Here is a 15389-nt window from a genome sequence, read left to right as displayed (position 1 = left end):
AAACCAAAATATTGGTAATTAGCTTGTCTGAACAAATTTGTTTAAGATCCATGTTTGCTTTTACCTAAGTATCTGCAGCTTCATGACTATGAGCGAACAGACAGATGAGCTTTGTGTTTTATATTTACAGATATTTTTGTAAGGCTATATGTAATCCCTTAAAGGATTCATCATTACTTTTTGGAATTCGTTGCAACTTGAACAGAAAAATGCATTCCTATAAGAATACTTGTTGTAACACATGAATAGTTTGACATACCAAACAAATTTTGTTATTAACTTCCTGATTAAAATATTGCTGATTAGCTTCTTATGTCAAGGTTTGGGTGCAATTAAAAATAATCGTAATTATTACATAATCTAAAGCTAACTAAACGACCTGTTTTCAAGCCAAGCTGCCCTAAAAAATGTACAGGTAAATATTATTTGATGCAAAACAGAGATACGCTTTTTTGATCGCTATTGTTCATTTGGCTAAGATTCAAAATTGTTCCTTTTTGTCGTGAGATGAAGTAAAGACAGACATGCTTACCATATAACAGCTACACAGCAAAAGGACATTTACACTGAGGTGCAAAGGCAATGTAGTAATTTTCACTTCCTGAAATTTTGTCTGTCTGTGTGTCTGTCTCTATCAACTACAACAGGTCTTAGGATCACTCACCAAACCCCATCACAGTTTTTCCATCATCATAGCTAATAGGTTTAGAAGTGATATTCTGGAGGGTAACTACAGCCACAGTCTTTTCCTTTTCTTTGCTCAGAGTACTGCAAAGGTCAAGGTTCAAATCCTTGGGGCGCTGCAATACCTAAACAGCAGGTGACACACAATGACAAGTAAAAAACAACCCTAAACAAGCAGCACATAATAAAAACGGACTCGTCTATGTACAATTCAACACTAAAATTGGTTTATGCGACTGAAGTAGGGTTTGTTTCACCAACTAGGTGAATACCAGACAGAGGAAAGACATACGCATTTTGTTGATTAGGGAGAGAACAATTCAATACAGGATGCCCTTTCAAAAACGACTAAAAATTGAAGCCCAAACTCTTGTTCACGGCTCTGGGGCTCTAGGCAACTAGGCCATGGCTCCTCCATAATCATATCGGCAAATAATGCCCCCCTAGCTACTAGTAGGTGGCAATAAGGGCCTGTTATTGATATCACATTACAAATGTTTCCCTTATAAACAAATCCAAGATACGCTGCTTCCAAATAAATAACCTCACTCTTGTTTAATTTTCAGCCTGCAACTGTGTCATTACACAACATCGATAGAGCAGAATGCATGAAGGCAGCTGGTTCTAAATATTCAAATTAGAAAGTTGTAAGTCTGACGTGTCTATAAATAATATTAGCTACAAGTTGATAACCCAATTTGTTGGTTGCTAAAAATTCAATTTGTTATTACACATGAGTATGGTAACATGTAACATAAAAATGCTCTGCACTTAATATATAATACAATAAAACTTAACGCTAGATCCCAAAAGTTGTATAGAAATCTTTTTATTTGTAATGATTCATATTTAATATCAAGTTAAAATTAAAGGATGAAATGTGTTGTTGGTTGTGACTGCTTCACAACTAGTTTTAATGGTATAAACCATTAAAAACTAACACCACCTACGGAAGATGTTCAATACATCAAACTCATCCAGTTGATCAGAGTAAAACACAATTATATAATAAATTTTGTCATCTGACAAAAGTTATTGAAATAAAAATGATGAAAGCAAACCTACATGTTACAACCTTAAGACAGGCAAGTATTACCTGTGAAAGATTAATAGTCCCACCAGCCAGTGTCTTGTAGCCCAGAAATGGTCTGTTTTTGTACTTCTTTTTCCTTTGTAGGGCAACACTTAGGTTGTTATCATCTCTCTTGAGGAAGTGTGCGTACTACAATGGAAGTGGATAGAGAGTCTAGCTCTACAATGTAGAGTCTACACCAATAGAACATGATTATAAAGGTAGGAGAGATTGCTCATAGGTTCTGTAATGTTGAGTGGAGAGCTCAGTATCAAACAAGTGATGGCTAAATCTCAGCCCTATTGCATCAATTATATTCTCTATTAAAAAAACTTCCACTAAACAAAAAGCAGATGTCACTAGTGCAATTTGGTTACCGCTTTGATAAATTTGATACTTGAAAAACAGCATTTAGTAGCAGCAAATTCTGCTATGTAGTTTCTAAAAACATCCTAAAGCCTACAACCCTCTGGTCTTTAGCTGGTCCCTCTAAAGCTAGAAGGATATCAATTTTCTGATGCCTATTCTGATGAGCAGTGTAGATCTTCAGCAGAGAAGGCTGGTTTCGTGTGGAATTATGCACAATCCATTAAAATAGCACATTGCAGATATGGAGTAATGAATAGCACATAACATATCTAGACAAAAGTTAATTGAAATAGTAGAAAGCCTCAACAGTTCCAAAAATTTTGAAGACTTAACTGCTATTTATTTTTTCCATTGACAAGCATCTACAGGTGTTAATCTCTTTGACAACTTCCAAGGATAGATTATCTGAGTGTATAAGTTGTGAGCTGAGGTAACCAAGAAATGTGAAGAGGAATTACGAAAACCATGTGACATACATACACAATATGTTATATTATAATATATATATAATAATGACACTTTAAATTGAGGAATTGGGTGTAAGAAACTTGCAGTTGAAATATGGACTCTGGTCTTTAGTTACAATTAAATAAGGAAAATTCTATATCGACTGAAAAGGAAACTTTCAGTTCTGTTTTAGTCGCATATTTGTACTTAGAGTGGGGTTAAGTTTCACTAATATATCAACAATAACAATACAATGTAACACTAAGTTCGTTAGCTCATAAGAATATTGAAGATATCACGTCTTCCAACAGTTCATACACTAGCTCATATCAATATTCTTTTTTGAATTTTGAAATTGAGATAAATGCTATTTTTTAACTTTACTAGAAATGAAGTAGTCATCACAATAGTTATTTTAAGCAATTATAGAATTAAAAAAATTAAACAATGTTTATTTTAGAAAATGAGCATGAACAAGTTGAAAAATTATTCTAGCTAGTAAAACAATGCACCATAAAGTTTACATTGAGAGGTTTGTAAAGACCAATGGTTTACTTCAATTCCATACATTAGTCAAGTTAAGGTGATGTAAAACTAAGCAAAAGTGATACAGTTCAGAAAATAGAGTCTGCACCAAAAATGTGTACAACGCCACATCTGTAACACCTGTGGTATTACGAGACTGTGGTATCAGCTTAAAACCTCAAAGTTCCTCTATTTTTATCATTTAAGATATTTCAGCACACTTTATTGGTTCTAATGTCTTAGCAGTTTTCCGCACTTGAATTAGAACTGGAGATCCTTTAGCAAACTCAGACAATAAGTCATACAGTTCTTTTCTTTTGAATATAACTCAGAAATCTTTGTTGCAAACATCGTAGTAGCTTTTACCAGATGCCTTACCCTTGGGCCAATCAAATAGAAATAGTTTCGCTACTTTTTATTAATGACAACTACAAAAACTTTTTGTTGTCATAGGCCTGGATTTCTCTCCAACCCATATGACTAATATAGAGAAAAACTATATGATTAGCCTGCAAATATAAGGTCTCATTTACCTGCAAGGAAAATGAAATGTCAAGACAAGTTTCCTGAGTATCAGGGTTGAGAGGAATTTCTCCAGACCTTAGTACTCTCTTCGAACCCTGCACAAAGAATATGGATCACTAGTGAAGCCATGATTGTAAAAGACACTAGTATTAGAGATATCATAGACAACACAAGTAGTGGTAATACTAAGAACTATATTAAAACGATATTAAAACTAGCATTAAAGCTATGACAAGGGATACTTAAAGTACAGCTTCAAAATCAAAACAAACAGCATGGAACATATCTACCATATAACAAGTTATACTCACTGCCATTTGTACAGCCAACACCACATTCCGCACATCTTCATCGACCAATGATGGAAAAATCTGCAGTCCGGTGGCACTGAACATGCACAACCTGTGAAAGCAACCACTTATAAATTTTTCAACTCAGCTTAAAACCTCAAAGTTCCTCCACTTTTATCATTTAAGATATTTCAGCACACTTTAATGGTTCTAATGTTTTAGCAGTTTTCCGCACTTGAATTAGAATTGGAGATCCTTTAGCAAACTCAAACAAGTCTTACAGTTCTTTTCTGTTGAATATAACTCAGAAATCTTTGTGGCAAACATCGTAGTAGCGTTTACCAGATGCCTTACCCTTGGGCCAATTTTAAACAAGACAAAAACAAGCTCAGTCGGAGCAAACTTTTTCTATTCAATTGAGTTGCCTACAAGCAGAATTTTGCAAACTCAAAAAAGGTTTCTTGGTATATTTTAGTTGTGAGAGACAACTGACACATTTAAAATCACAAATTGTAAAAATTACGGTTGATCTTAATTTTTGTGTGACAACATAAAAACACTGCAATACAAAATGAGGTTAGTCGGACATACGACCCCAAGTTTATACAAATAGTACTGAAGAACGCGACTCTTGAAATAGAATTGGTGGCCTTGAAAAGGGCCAAAATTAGGAATAAAGAATAAAGGAATAAAGAATAGCTGTTGCTGAGACTTGGAGGTAAATCCTGAATGGTGAGTCTAGCAGCCAGAAAATCACAAAGGTTTTTCTGGCAAAGCTACAGTAAAATAGGCTATTTTGACTTAAGAATAGGCCGAGGAGAAGGGCAAAAATCGAAGCACTAGGTTGGGATTGTGTTGTAGGTAAAAACATTTTTTCATGTTTCGCAATAGTACTTTTAAACTTTTGATGATCTTGTTATATTGGCACACATTGGATTTAGACTTGCATTCTTTTAATAGTCATGAATTTTATCATTCCCATATCTGAAATATATATTGTAGTTCTAGTTGATTCAATTATTTGTGCATCATTGATTCATCAGTGCTGAATCATTTACCGGTCAGCTGTATAAGCAACAATCTTTTCTGTTGCACCCGGTACATAAATGTTTACAAAACAAATGAAGTTAGAGCATTATTCAATTATAATATTACTTGGTAACCTTTGAAGTTATTGGGAGTATAGTAACAACTTTGTTAGTAATTTTTCCTTCTGTATTGTAATATGAACCAGCATGTCTCAGAAGCATTTACTTCAATGTTATGGACCGAACACTGACAATCCTTGAATGCGGTGGTATTTGTTAGTTTGAATCTGCGTGTCAGCTCACCTCCAAATGCGCTTTTAGCTCAACCGTGAGTTTTCATACCGATTAGTCTTCGAGTCAGAACCTATTTCTAAGTCACTGAAAATTTAAACAAGTCTGAACTAAACAAGTCATTTGAATACCAAATCTGTGTAGCGGTACCGCAGTAAATCTGTACATCAGTGTTTTTTATCTGTTCATGTTTTATTTTTTCTTAGGTAATGTCACCATATTCAAATATTGGCCTACTGGAACTCGTATAAGCAAGGAGCTAGTTTTTAAGGGCTTACCATATATATAATAATTGATGCATCCTATTCTAGAGCCTTTGTAGCAGTAGCTTTATCGAATTTTACAAGATAATACATGTCCATTCCCAGTTATATATAGCTAGTTATCTAAAAAACTGTCGCCCAAGGAGTAGTTCAAAACTGGAATTAGAAGCATATTGAAAACAACATTTATCTGTTAAGGACATTCCTGTTCTATTCAACAATTTATGTAGAGCGACAATCTCCAGTTGAAATTGTCTTTCATCTTCCTTTCGGTCTACTTCAGAAAAGAGGAAAGCATCATCAGCATACAGGTGACCTTCCATGTTACTGCTTATAAATGATCACTAACAATATATCAGAAATGATGTTATGACAAGGATCAAACCTTGTGCAACTCCAGAAGACACAGGAACATCTGATGACAAAGCTCTTTATACAACAGTTCTCTATCAAACATCATTGTTAAAAACCTTTAATCAATTAACGATGATAAATCCATATCCTGAACACTGCAAATTATTTGTATCAATAGGCTACGAAGCAGTTTTTCAAAGACTTTCCAAAAGTCTAACACAATCATGTGCAATAAAAAGCAATCTTCCACAAAATTACGAAAAGGAGCACATAGTTGGTGTTGGCAATCATAGAGTACCTTGTGCAGAATTTCATTCAAATAATGTAAAACTATGGGCTCAAACATTTTGCATAGTATGCTTGTCACTGTCATCAGTCAGTATTTTGAAGGCACATCTTTAGGTCTTTTTTTCTGGTAAAATTAGCTTTTTTCACTGGTGGAGAAAGCACTCCATCATTTACAGACCCCTAGACTAAGTATAGTAGGTATTGGAATGACGAGACAGTCAATCAGAAGAACACACTTTTTTAGCTTATCAATTTCAGAGGTATTGTTGCCTTGCAATTCATGTATGAGTTTACTTATACAATCAGCGCAGACTGTACTCAATTCGTTATCACTTCGAGGAAGTGCAGTGACTAACATAGCTCCTGCTCAATCAATACTCGATACTTTATAATTGTTATAATGGTTTGCATCTGCAGGGTTTGCATCTCCCAAGCACCATCATTTTAAATATAAATAGCATTGTAAGTTTAACAGATATGCTAGCTAAGATTAAGGCTTTCTTTTCGAATCTTCAAACATGACTTGAAATTGTTATATGGAAAAGTCACTGAAAGAAGATACAAACAGGAAGTGAATCCAGACTACAAAAAACACACTCAATACGCACTAACAACATGATGCCAAAAAGTTCAAAAGATCCAGTAATTGGAAAAGTAACAACAAGCGAATTAGAAATTGTATGGTGGAACGAATCCATTACAGAAGATGAGTTAATCACCCTGCCAGAAAACCACTAAAAAATTAGACCTCTACCAGACACAACCAAAACACCTGGGAATAGTCATGATGCAACCTGATGAATAGCCTGTGATGTATTGAAATACTGTCCTGTCAAATACCAACCCTCTACAACACAACAGCACCAGATTGCATAAACACATTCTCACATTCATTGCTAACAAAGACATCTATAAAAGGGAACAGTTCCAATGATTCAGCCTCATTTCCCTGCCTGCGGCACTCTTTCCCGAGGGCCTGCTGAGGCTCTCTTTCCCGTGAGTCTGCCGAGCCTTTTTTTCTACCTATGGAGCCTGTTTCTGCATCATCGGCTGAGCCTCTTTTTCTTAACTATCCTAACTGCTGAGCTTCTATATCTAAAGACTGTCATGACTATTGTTTGGCAGTCCAAACTCACAGAAATAGAGAACTGAGCAAAGAACATGGATGACCATTCGAATGAGGGTGTAAGGGTCATTGGCAATTACAACTTTTTGTCATCAATATTAATGTTTTTAATTTTGTTAGCTGTGTATTTTAATTGTTTGACACACATAATACAGAAGTATTTTTACTGGTAAACATCAGTATTGCTTATACTAGCTTAACACTTTCACTAGTACCTGAACCAGTAATAATCAACTTACATGTAGTTCCCACAAGCTAAGCAAAAGTGCACAAACTGAACATAGCCAAAATATAATACGATGACATAAAAAATTCAACACTGATGTTGTGCGAGGGTTCGAATTAATTATGCATAGGCATACATAATTTCTCCCTAAACACTCATAACAACATTTAACGAATAATAAGTCTTCTTATATTGTAAAATAAGCATGTTGTGTATAATCACCAGACCCGCTAATGATTGAACTTACCGCGGAATGCAACTAGATGACGTTTTATCAATTTCCCAGGAAGCAAACAGCTTCATCGAAACTATTTTATGAGCACCCACAGATGAGTTCTTACTCGCAACGTGAAGGGTATCAGTCATCTTTTTAATAGCGTTGCAAAATAATGGTCGTTGTTAAATTAATGCAATCTCGCAAACACTTTCACATCTCTAAAACTACAGCGAAAACTATCCTCCTCTATAACAGTTACATTATTATCAGTCGTAGGTTGAGCGACTCCGAAGCGTCAGTATTAATTATGAGAGTAAGTGGACTCGCCAATAATATAATTTTGTTACGTTTGCAATTTTTCCGCATCAATGTTTTGAAACTTGCAGTTCTAAACCAGGTAAAGTTCACAGATAGCGCGTATCCTTTTCCGCTTTGTGTTTTGGTAGGTGTTTCTGTGACGAGAATCTCAAATACTTTATGTCAAGACAAAATAAAGGCTCTCAGAATCAATATCAGACAAGAAAAAGCTTTAAAGTTAATTAAACAAACTTTTGGTAATTTTTTAATCAGTTTTACTAGCCTAAAAATGCTAATACATGCCTCATTCTGTATGAAAAAGATGAAAAAAAGCTGCGAAGTAGTATGAATAGATTCTTACAGTTTGTACATTAAAACTACAGGATTTGTGAGCCATACACATAATAATGGTACTACTTTAGGCATATGAACTGCACTAGCTTGAAATCTTTGTAAATTTGTTTTAGGTACCTATTTTAGTTAAGCAAATTGTTGGAGTATTGCAACTTCCTATTAGTCACTACTTTTTTGCCTTGAAGAACTTAGCAGCAGCACGCTGAAATGTGCACAAAAATTGTATTTATGTCAATCAACGGACACTGTTTTAAATTTGCAGAAGCAAAGTAAAAGTAGTTTAGTGCCAAATCTGTTAATTTTGTCCCAGTTGAATTATTTCAGTTTTAACAGCAAAAGGAGATCTGTGTCAGTTTTAGCTAAATGTATTGCTTCTGTTGGATTATTTTACAGTGGTCAAACCTTTTGTTTTAGTTTTCAGTTAGTGTCAGTGAATTGTATTGTTTTAGCTAGTGTTTTATCAATTTACATAGTTGCAAATTCGATATCTGCTGATTGAAGTAGCGCTGTTAAAGATGCAGAAATTATTTCATTTTGTCTAAAAAACCAGTTGGAGAGCCTAAAGTAAAACAGTTGTTTCATGTGTCAATCTGAAAATTGGTAAAAACATTGCTGACTGCGATATATATTCTATTACTACATATATATTACACAGATATGTTAAATACATCTACAAACCATTTTTCATACTGGTTTCTTGAAGCAAGTTTTACTCTAGAAGTTCAATCAAAAAGGTTTTGGCCTCAGAACAGTACTATCACAACACTATGCGAAAGGTCTTACTGTTTATTACCATTTATTGCCATAAATAGTCATTTAACTTGCCCCGCAGCCAGCTAGAATTATGTTTTTGGGAGTTTTACTTACATAAAAGGTTTACATGTAAGGTTGGTACTATAGATTTTAGGCAATCTTTACATGTACATCAGGCTCGCCAATGTTATTTTGGCAGGTGGGTGGTCTGGCTTGACTGCATCATGAGCTCCAACAGACCATCTACCGACAATCTTCCTACGGGCAAAAGGAGGTCGTCTTTTCGAAAGTCAGAATTTGTAATCCGAAGCAAAGAAGATGATTCTTTTTCACAAATCGACTCATTTAAAGTGACTGCAAAGAAACCTTCTGGTAATCTGACATATTTACTGTAGCTCAGAGATTAACATAGTGTTATTGCAGTGTTAACACTATGTTAATATGGTGTTAGCACCATGTTAACACTGTAAATATAGAACATTAAAAAAAAGTGAAATATGTTAATGATATTTAGATCATCTATCTCACTGTACCATTATTAGTTTTAATCTTATAGCAAGGCTGCCATCTTTGACCTTGACCTGGTGGTGTGGCAAACTTTTGAACTTAGCTGTTCACTCTTTTGCTCTAACATAGACCATTTAATTATATATAACCTTGAGTTGTTTTTACTACGACCGATAATGAATTGGGTTGCTCAACACTGAAAATCATGCATTACAAGTTGCTTGCACAAACGAGTTAATGACATAACAGCATTTCGAACCTCTTAAAAGATATGACGACAAAAGGTCAAGTTATGACAGTCCGTTTCATTAAAAATATCGTTTCGACTTACTAAAGGTGCTTCTAGATATGAAAGATCAAAAAGGCTTATCATATTTTAGTCCGCTTGCTTCATTTGTTTGAAAAAGCAAAAAAAGAGAGAAATTTCAATTTGTCTTGTGTTTTTATTCTGAATCAATTGTATGTTTTGAATTTAGTTTGGGATTCATTTTTGGGTATTACGTTTTCTCTCAGCCGTAAACTATTGGCCACGCCTTCCAATTGTTTGATAATTTGGAGTTATCATGTATCTCATACAGAGTAGAACAACTTTGATTTCTAGCGATTTAAATTCATGTTTTCTGTATGATGTTAGTTTTTCAGTTCGTGCGGATGTCAATAAATCTTTGACTTGCATTTTTAAAATATGTATTCTGAGCAAACCAAACCAAGATAACAATGCTACACCGACCTCCTTCGATCGCCGTCTTCCCACACCCCACGATCTTTGCTTAACCTCGTCTAGACGGCCAACATCAAAGGCAAACTGACAAACTTCATTAATAATTTTTATTTGTTAATTACCTATTTTTTCTCCTTTTTATGTGTACTTTTTATGTTTAATTATATAGTAATATAGTTCTAATATACGATTTTTGTTGAGAACTTGCAACGAATTACGGTATTTTCATGATAAAATGGTTTTCTATTTGAAAAATTTCCTACTTGTTAAGCAGCTTCAGGGATGACTCAAGTTCATAAGTAAAGACTCAAATTCATAAGAAGAGACTCAAGTTCATAAGTAGACCCTCTAGTTTATAAGTAGCGACTCAAGTTCATAAGTAGACCCTCAAGTTTATAAGTAGAGACTCAAGTTCATAAGTAGACCCCCAAGTTCATAAATAGAGACTCAACTGTATATAAGATAAACTGGCGAGCTTTTTTTTTGCAAACAATTTGGTGTAACTTTATTTGCTTATTTTTTCGCTTATTAATTTTAATGGTATTCTTCACTTCACATGTCATTCTTGCTTATATTATTTCATATATTATTTTATTATATTATATATTTATATTATCTCCTTATTAGAGGTGCCAGAGCCACAACAACAAAATAACTTCATGGCTTCCTATGCAATGCCTGGCTATTCAATGAGTTCTCCAATGCCTAGCCACCCGTCCTCTAATCACATGTCACAAACATTTCAACCAACACAATATCCTGTGCAAGGACAGTCTTCCTGGATTCCAGCACAACATCCTGGCTCCACGCTTCCCATGCACGGTAATTTATTTACCAATCAAATGCTAGTTCAAGGTCAGATGTCTTCTCAGATGCCACCAGGAAATCTCGGTGTCATGTACAACCAGATGGAAGGGCAAACAAGTAGCTTTGCCAATACTGTACATGGACAATCACATGTATTGGCAAATCAAATGTTTTCTCAGCCTCACTTTCCATCCAATCAAAATGAGACCCCTAGCTTGCAGACACAGTCTCTCTGGCATCAGCAACAGAATTTGACCGGCCATAGACTTAGTACACAACCACGGATAATAGCTGATGATGAGTTCGGTGATTTTTCGCATAGTGTTACTACTAATGTACCTGTGACACAATCCTGGGGGTTGATAGATTCTTCGGTGGGCAACACAGCAACGGTGCCAACATTAGCAACTTCATCCGCTTCTAATCATCCGGTATTTCAATCATCTGTCCAGGCTTCCTTTGTACCAAATGCGCAAGCACCTGCTTCAGCTGCCATACCTGGTGCATTCGCACCAGCTTCATCTGCACCAAGCCTATTTGTTGCCCCTGTATCGTCATCATCTGCGTCGACAGATGAATTTCAAGGATTTGCTTCCTTTGACATCCAATCTAATCATCGTGAAAATGATTTTGGCGAGTTTGGTAGTTTTGCTGAAACAGAAACAAAAGAGGGAGCAGCTCCAGTAAGATTGGCAACGACAACTACCATAGCAAGTGTCACACAGAATCCCGGAAGTGCTGTTTCTAGTACTACGCAAGAGGACGATTTTGGAGACTTTGGAAGTTTTGCCCAGCCTCTTCCGAGTGGGCAGACCTCTGCTCATGCAACTACAGCAAAACCTCTTGCTCAATCCTTTGATGGCAAACGCATGAACATCGTTGTAAAGAAGAATCTAGGAGCGGTAAGCGCAGGAGATAGCCACAAGGAACTAAAAATCTCTGGTTCTCACAACAACAGCATTACCAAAGACAAGTCATCTGTGCGTGTTGCTGCAAGCCAGCCTGTCAAGAAGAGCAGCCATGTATCTAGGCCAGGTGGGTAACAGCATTTAGCAATCTTTGTAACATTCATACTATAGCTTGTATAGATTTAGAGATGCTCCTATTTTTTTTTTATCTACACTAGTACACTGACAGTTCCGTGTGCCATGAGAGACTGTCATGCATAATAAGTATGTGCATAATTATTCTTTGATTTGGAAAGGTGGTTGAGTGATGCAGTAGTAGCGTGCTTGGCTGAGAATGTTATTATGCTTGTTTGCTTCACGTACTGCACAATTATTTTCCTAAAGCTCTTGGCGTGATTTTAGATGTTTAGACACAGCTTTTATCTAAATATATATATTTATATATATATAAGTATATAGCCTATATATATATAAGTATATTTATATGTATATATAAGTATATATATAAGTATATTTATATGTATATATACTTATATATATACTTATATAAATATATATATACTTATATATAGAAATATATATACTTATATACATACTTATATATATACTTATATATATAAATATATATACTTATATATATATAAATATATATACTGATATATATATAAATATATATATAAATCTCAGTGTTTGTCTGTTGGTCATTCGTGTGTCCAATTATGACGATTAAAATCTAAGATCAAAAAATCTAGTTTGTGCCAAATGGAAACTCCAGGTATGTAGACAGGTGTGTTAAACCACCCGGGAATGTGTCCAATTGGCTGCAGCGATGAATAATTATGAACATACTTACACACCTGCCAATCTTTAATACAGTTGCTTCATGCTTCATCTAGCACGTTAGAAGATAATGGTTGCCTAGTAAAGTTTTTAGTTTATGTTACTCAAATTTATTGGTTAAAGAAATTTAGCCAATTAAAAATAAAGATTTTGTGCAAAAACTTATTATTACCTGGGCATTCATCTAGGTATATTGACGAGTGTAATGCTGGTGAGTGTGAAGCCAGTCCCACGCTGACAAGCAGTAAGTACATCTCAGCCACCCAAGATTTTAAAACTAAAATGGCATACTGTATGTAACGCTGTCTCGTAACGCTCTCTAGAGCTCTGTGATATGGCAATTTAATTGTTTGGTGGCGACTTTGAAAGTCGATGATTTGAAAATCATCACCGCTTGAAAAGATATCGTCAATCGTATAAACGATATAATTATGTAATGACAATTTATCTAAAAGTCACGGGCCTTCTAGACTTATAATACAAAAATTTCAAGGTCTTCCACGCATTCATGAAATAAATATTTTTATTATCATGAACACTAGTTTTTTTAGTTAAAATATGCAAATAAATATTAACAAAAAATTACAAATCTTTTTTTCATAATAAGTATTATTGCGATTCGATATTGCAAATTTGCAGTATTGCGGGGTCTGATGATTTTTGGAAATTGTGAAGCTCTAGCACTGTCCAATGTTAAGCAATCTAACACCAAACTGCAAAGAAGCACTAGGTATATAGGAAGTGTTTTACTACAGTGTATAAAGTTTTAGAAATCTTAGATATCATATGTAGAAGTTTCTCTGTATGTCAAGACGAATATTTGTTCACAATCACATAAGTTGTAAAGATTGTATTTTGAGACGATTTCAGGTTGAGGTTTAACATTTTATGTTAGAGCATGCTAGTGTTCAAGTTGTGTGTCATAATACTGTTTGTTACCAACTCCATAGTGGCGTGTAGAATTAAGTGAAGTGATGGTGAGGTGGATGGTTAGTTAAAACCTAAACTAGTAAGATGCAATGAGTTTGTCTGTTGATCAGAGACTATACTTCTGTGTATAATGATGATTATTATGTTAAACTTTAAGTTATTTAGCATTTGTCTACTCTTTGCTTATATATGCATATAGGGTAGTGTGTAACGACAGCAAGAGAAATGTGCAAAGCATTTCAAGCACTTTTTATATACATGTTACTACAAGAATGTCGTAATTGTGTTGTCTAGCAATGACATTTTGTCTACACTTAGTTCCAGCGTCGATTTTATCTTTCATGATAGTGATTTTCTGGCTGCTTGTTATGTAAGGTGTTTCACTAGCGTGTATCATTACGGTATAATCAGTCTATGATATCCTTCAACATTGAGGTCATGCGGTTGTCTTTCATTACTTAGTAATTTAGCTCTGACGACCTTGTGTTACACATTTCCAGTGCCAATAATTATAACCTCTAAACCTCTTATTTGTTCCCAAGGAGATTTCACAGCAAAAGTTACATCTTACATTGTCTTTTGTCACAATGACTAAAAAGAGGTTAAAGTTCGTCATTATTAGACTTGAGTCTACATATTTGCTAGATGCCAGTTATGTTTATTACACACCATAAGCTGTCAGCTAGCACAGGCCTTTACTAGTTCACACCTTCAGTGAACTACTTGCTTCTAATTGCTAGGGTTGGAGGACTTAGCAGATAAACTGACCCAGGCTAAAAACCAGCTAAGTGCCCCTGTGCCCCCACCCGCTGAAGAGCAGCAGGATTTCCATATTCTGCAGCAAGTAATCAATGCCAAGTCTAGTATTCCCCCGGTTGTACAAGAAACAGGTGGGTGTTGAGGTTCTCCGTGTGAACAATGGTCAAGCGAGCCATTTGTACTAGTTCAAAAGCTTTAGATCAGTGGTGCTTAAACTGTGGTAATTTACCTTTTTTAAATGCTATGCAAAGGTTTTGGTCGCCAGGGTTTTCTCTGTTATAATGTGCCTTCATTTTGCAATGTCATTTTACAACCAGTATGTGGCAACAACTTTAGCTGTGCATGTAATGCTCCCCCATAGATTTCTGGCTGATCAAGGGTTCAACTTACCCAATATTAGCCGGAAATGCTGTTCATCAGTTACTGGTTTTGCCCGCATGTTTTCTGAACAAGGGTTCTTGGCCTTTATGGCCGTTAAATTCAAGGGTCGAATCATCTAACAAAGATTGGACATGATTTCAGATGCACCTTGATTGAGGCTGTACTACGGATAAACTAGCTTGTGCAAAAGAAACATTTGCTTCTATCACATTAAATTGCATTTGTTTGCTTATTTATTGGTGTTATAGTATAATAAATACTATTAGTTGAGCAGAATAAATTATTTTGGTGCCAGATGGTATGCGGCATTGCAAAAATAGTAGGTGAGGTTTCAGAAATACCAACTTAAAAAATGCTAAGAAATATAGGTGATTACTAAAGCTCGTATGTTTCATCATTGGAAGAGGATACTATACATAAAAACAGC

At 35.1% G+C, this 15389-nt stretch overlaps 2 protein-coding genes across 2 annotated transcripts in view; one reads left to right on the top strand and one right to left on the bottom strand.

Annotated features, from left to right (window-relative positions):
- The window catches only part of LOC137396385 (phosphofurin acidic cluster sorting protein 2-like), a 30544-nt gene extending 22586 nt beyond the window's left edge, over positions 1-7958 (bottom strand). The window contains exons 1-5 of the mRNA XM_068082640.1: positions 7736-7958; positions 3934-4024; positions 3631-3717; positions 1781-1906; positions 665-809 (exon numbers count right to left, since the gene is read on the bottom strand). Coding sequence (XP_067938741.1) covers positions 665-809; positions 1781-1906; positions 3631-3717; positions 3934-4024; positions 7736-7854 — 568 coding nt within the window. The 5' untranslated portion in view covers positions 7855-7958. The remainder of the gene's footprint in view (positions 1-664; positions 810-1780; positions 1907-3630; positions 3718-3933; positions 4025-7735) is intronic.
- A 3038-nt stretch (positions 7959-10996) lies between these two features.
- The window catches only part of LOC137397418 (uncharacterized), a 29011-nt gene continuing 24618 nt past the window's right edge, over positions 10997-15389 (top strand). The window contains exons 1-2 of the mRNA XM_068083707.1: positions 10997-12179; positions 14563-14712. Coding sequence (XP_067939808.1) covers positions 10997-12179; positions 14563-14712 — 1333 coding nt within the window. The remainder of the gene's footprint in view (positions 12180-14562; positions 14713-15389) is intronic.

This window comes from Watersipora subatra, chromosome 5 (assembly GCF_963576615.1).
Source record: "Watersipora subatra chromosome 5, tzWatSuba1.1, whole genome shotgun sequence".
Classification (NCBI taxonomy): domain Eukaryota; kingdom Metazoa; phylum Bryozoa; class Gymnolaemata; order Cheilostomatida; family Watersiporidae; genus Watersipora; species Watersipora subatra.
The sequence above is the reverse complement of the archived record's forward strand: the minus strand, read 5'-3'. Positions and strand labels throughout refer to the sequence as shown.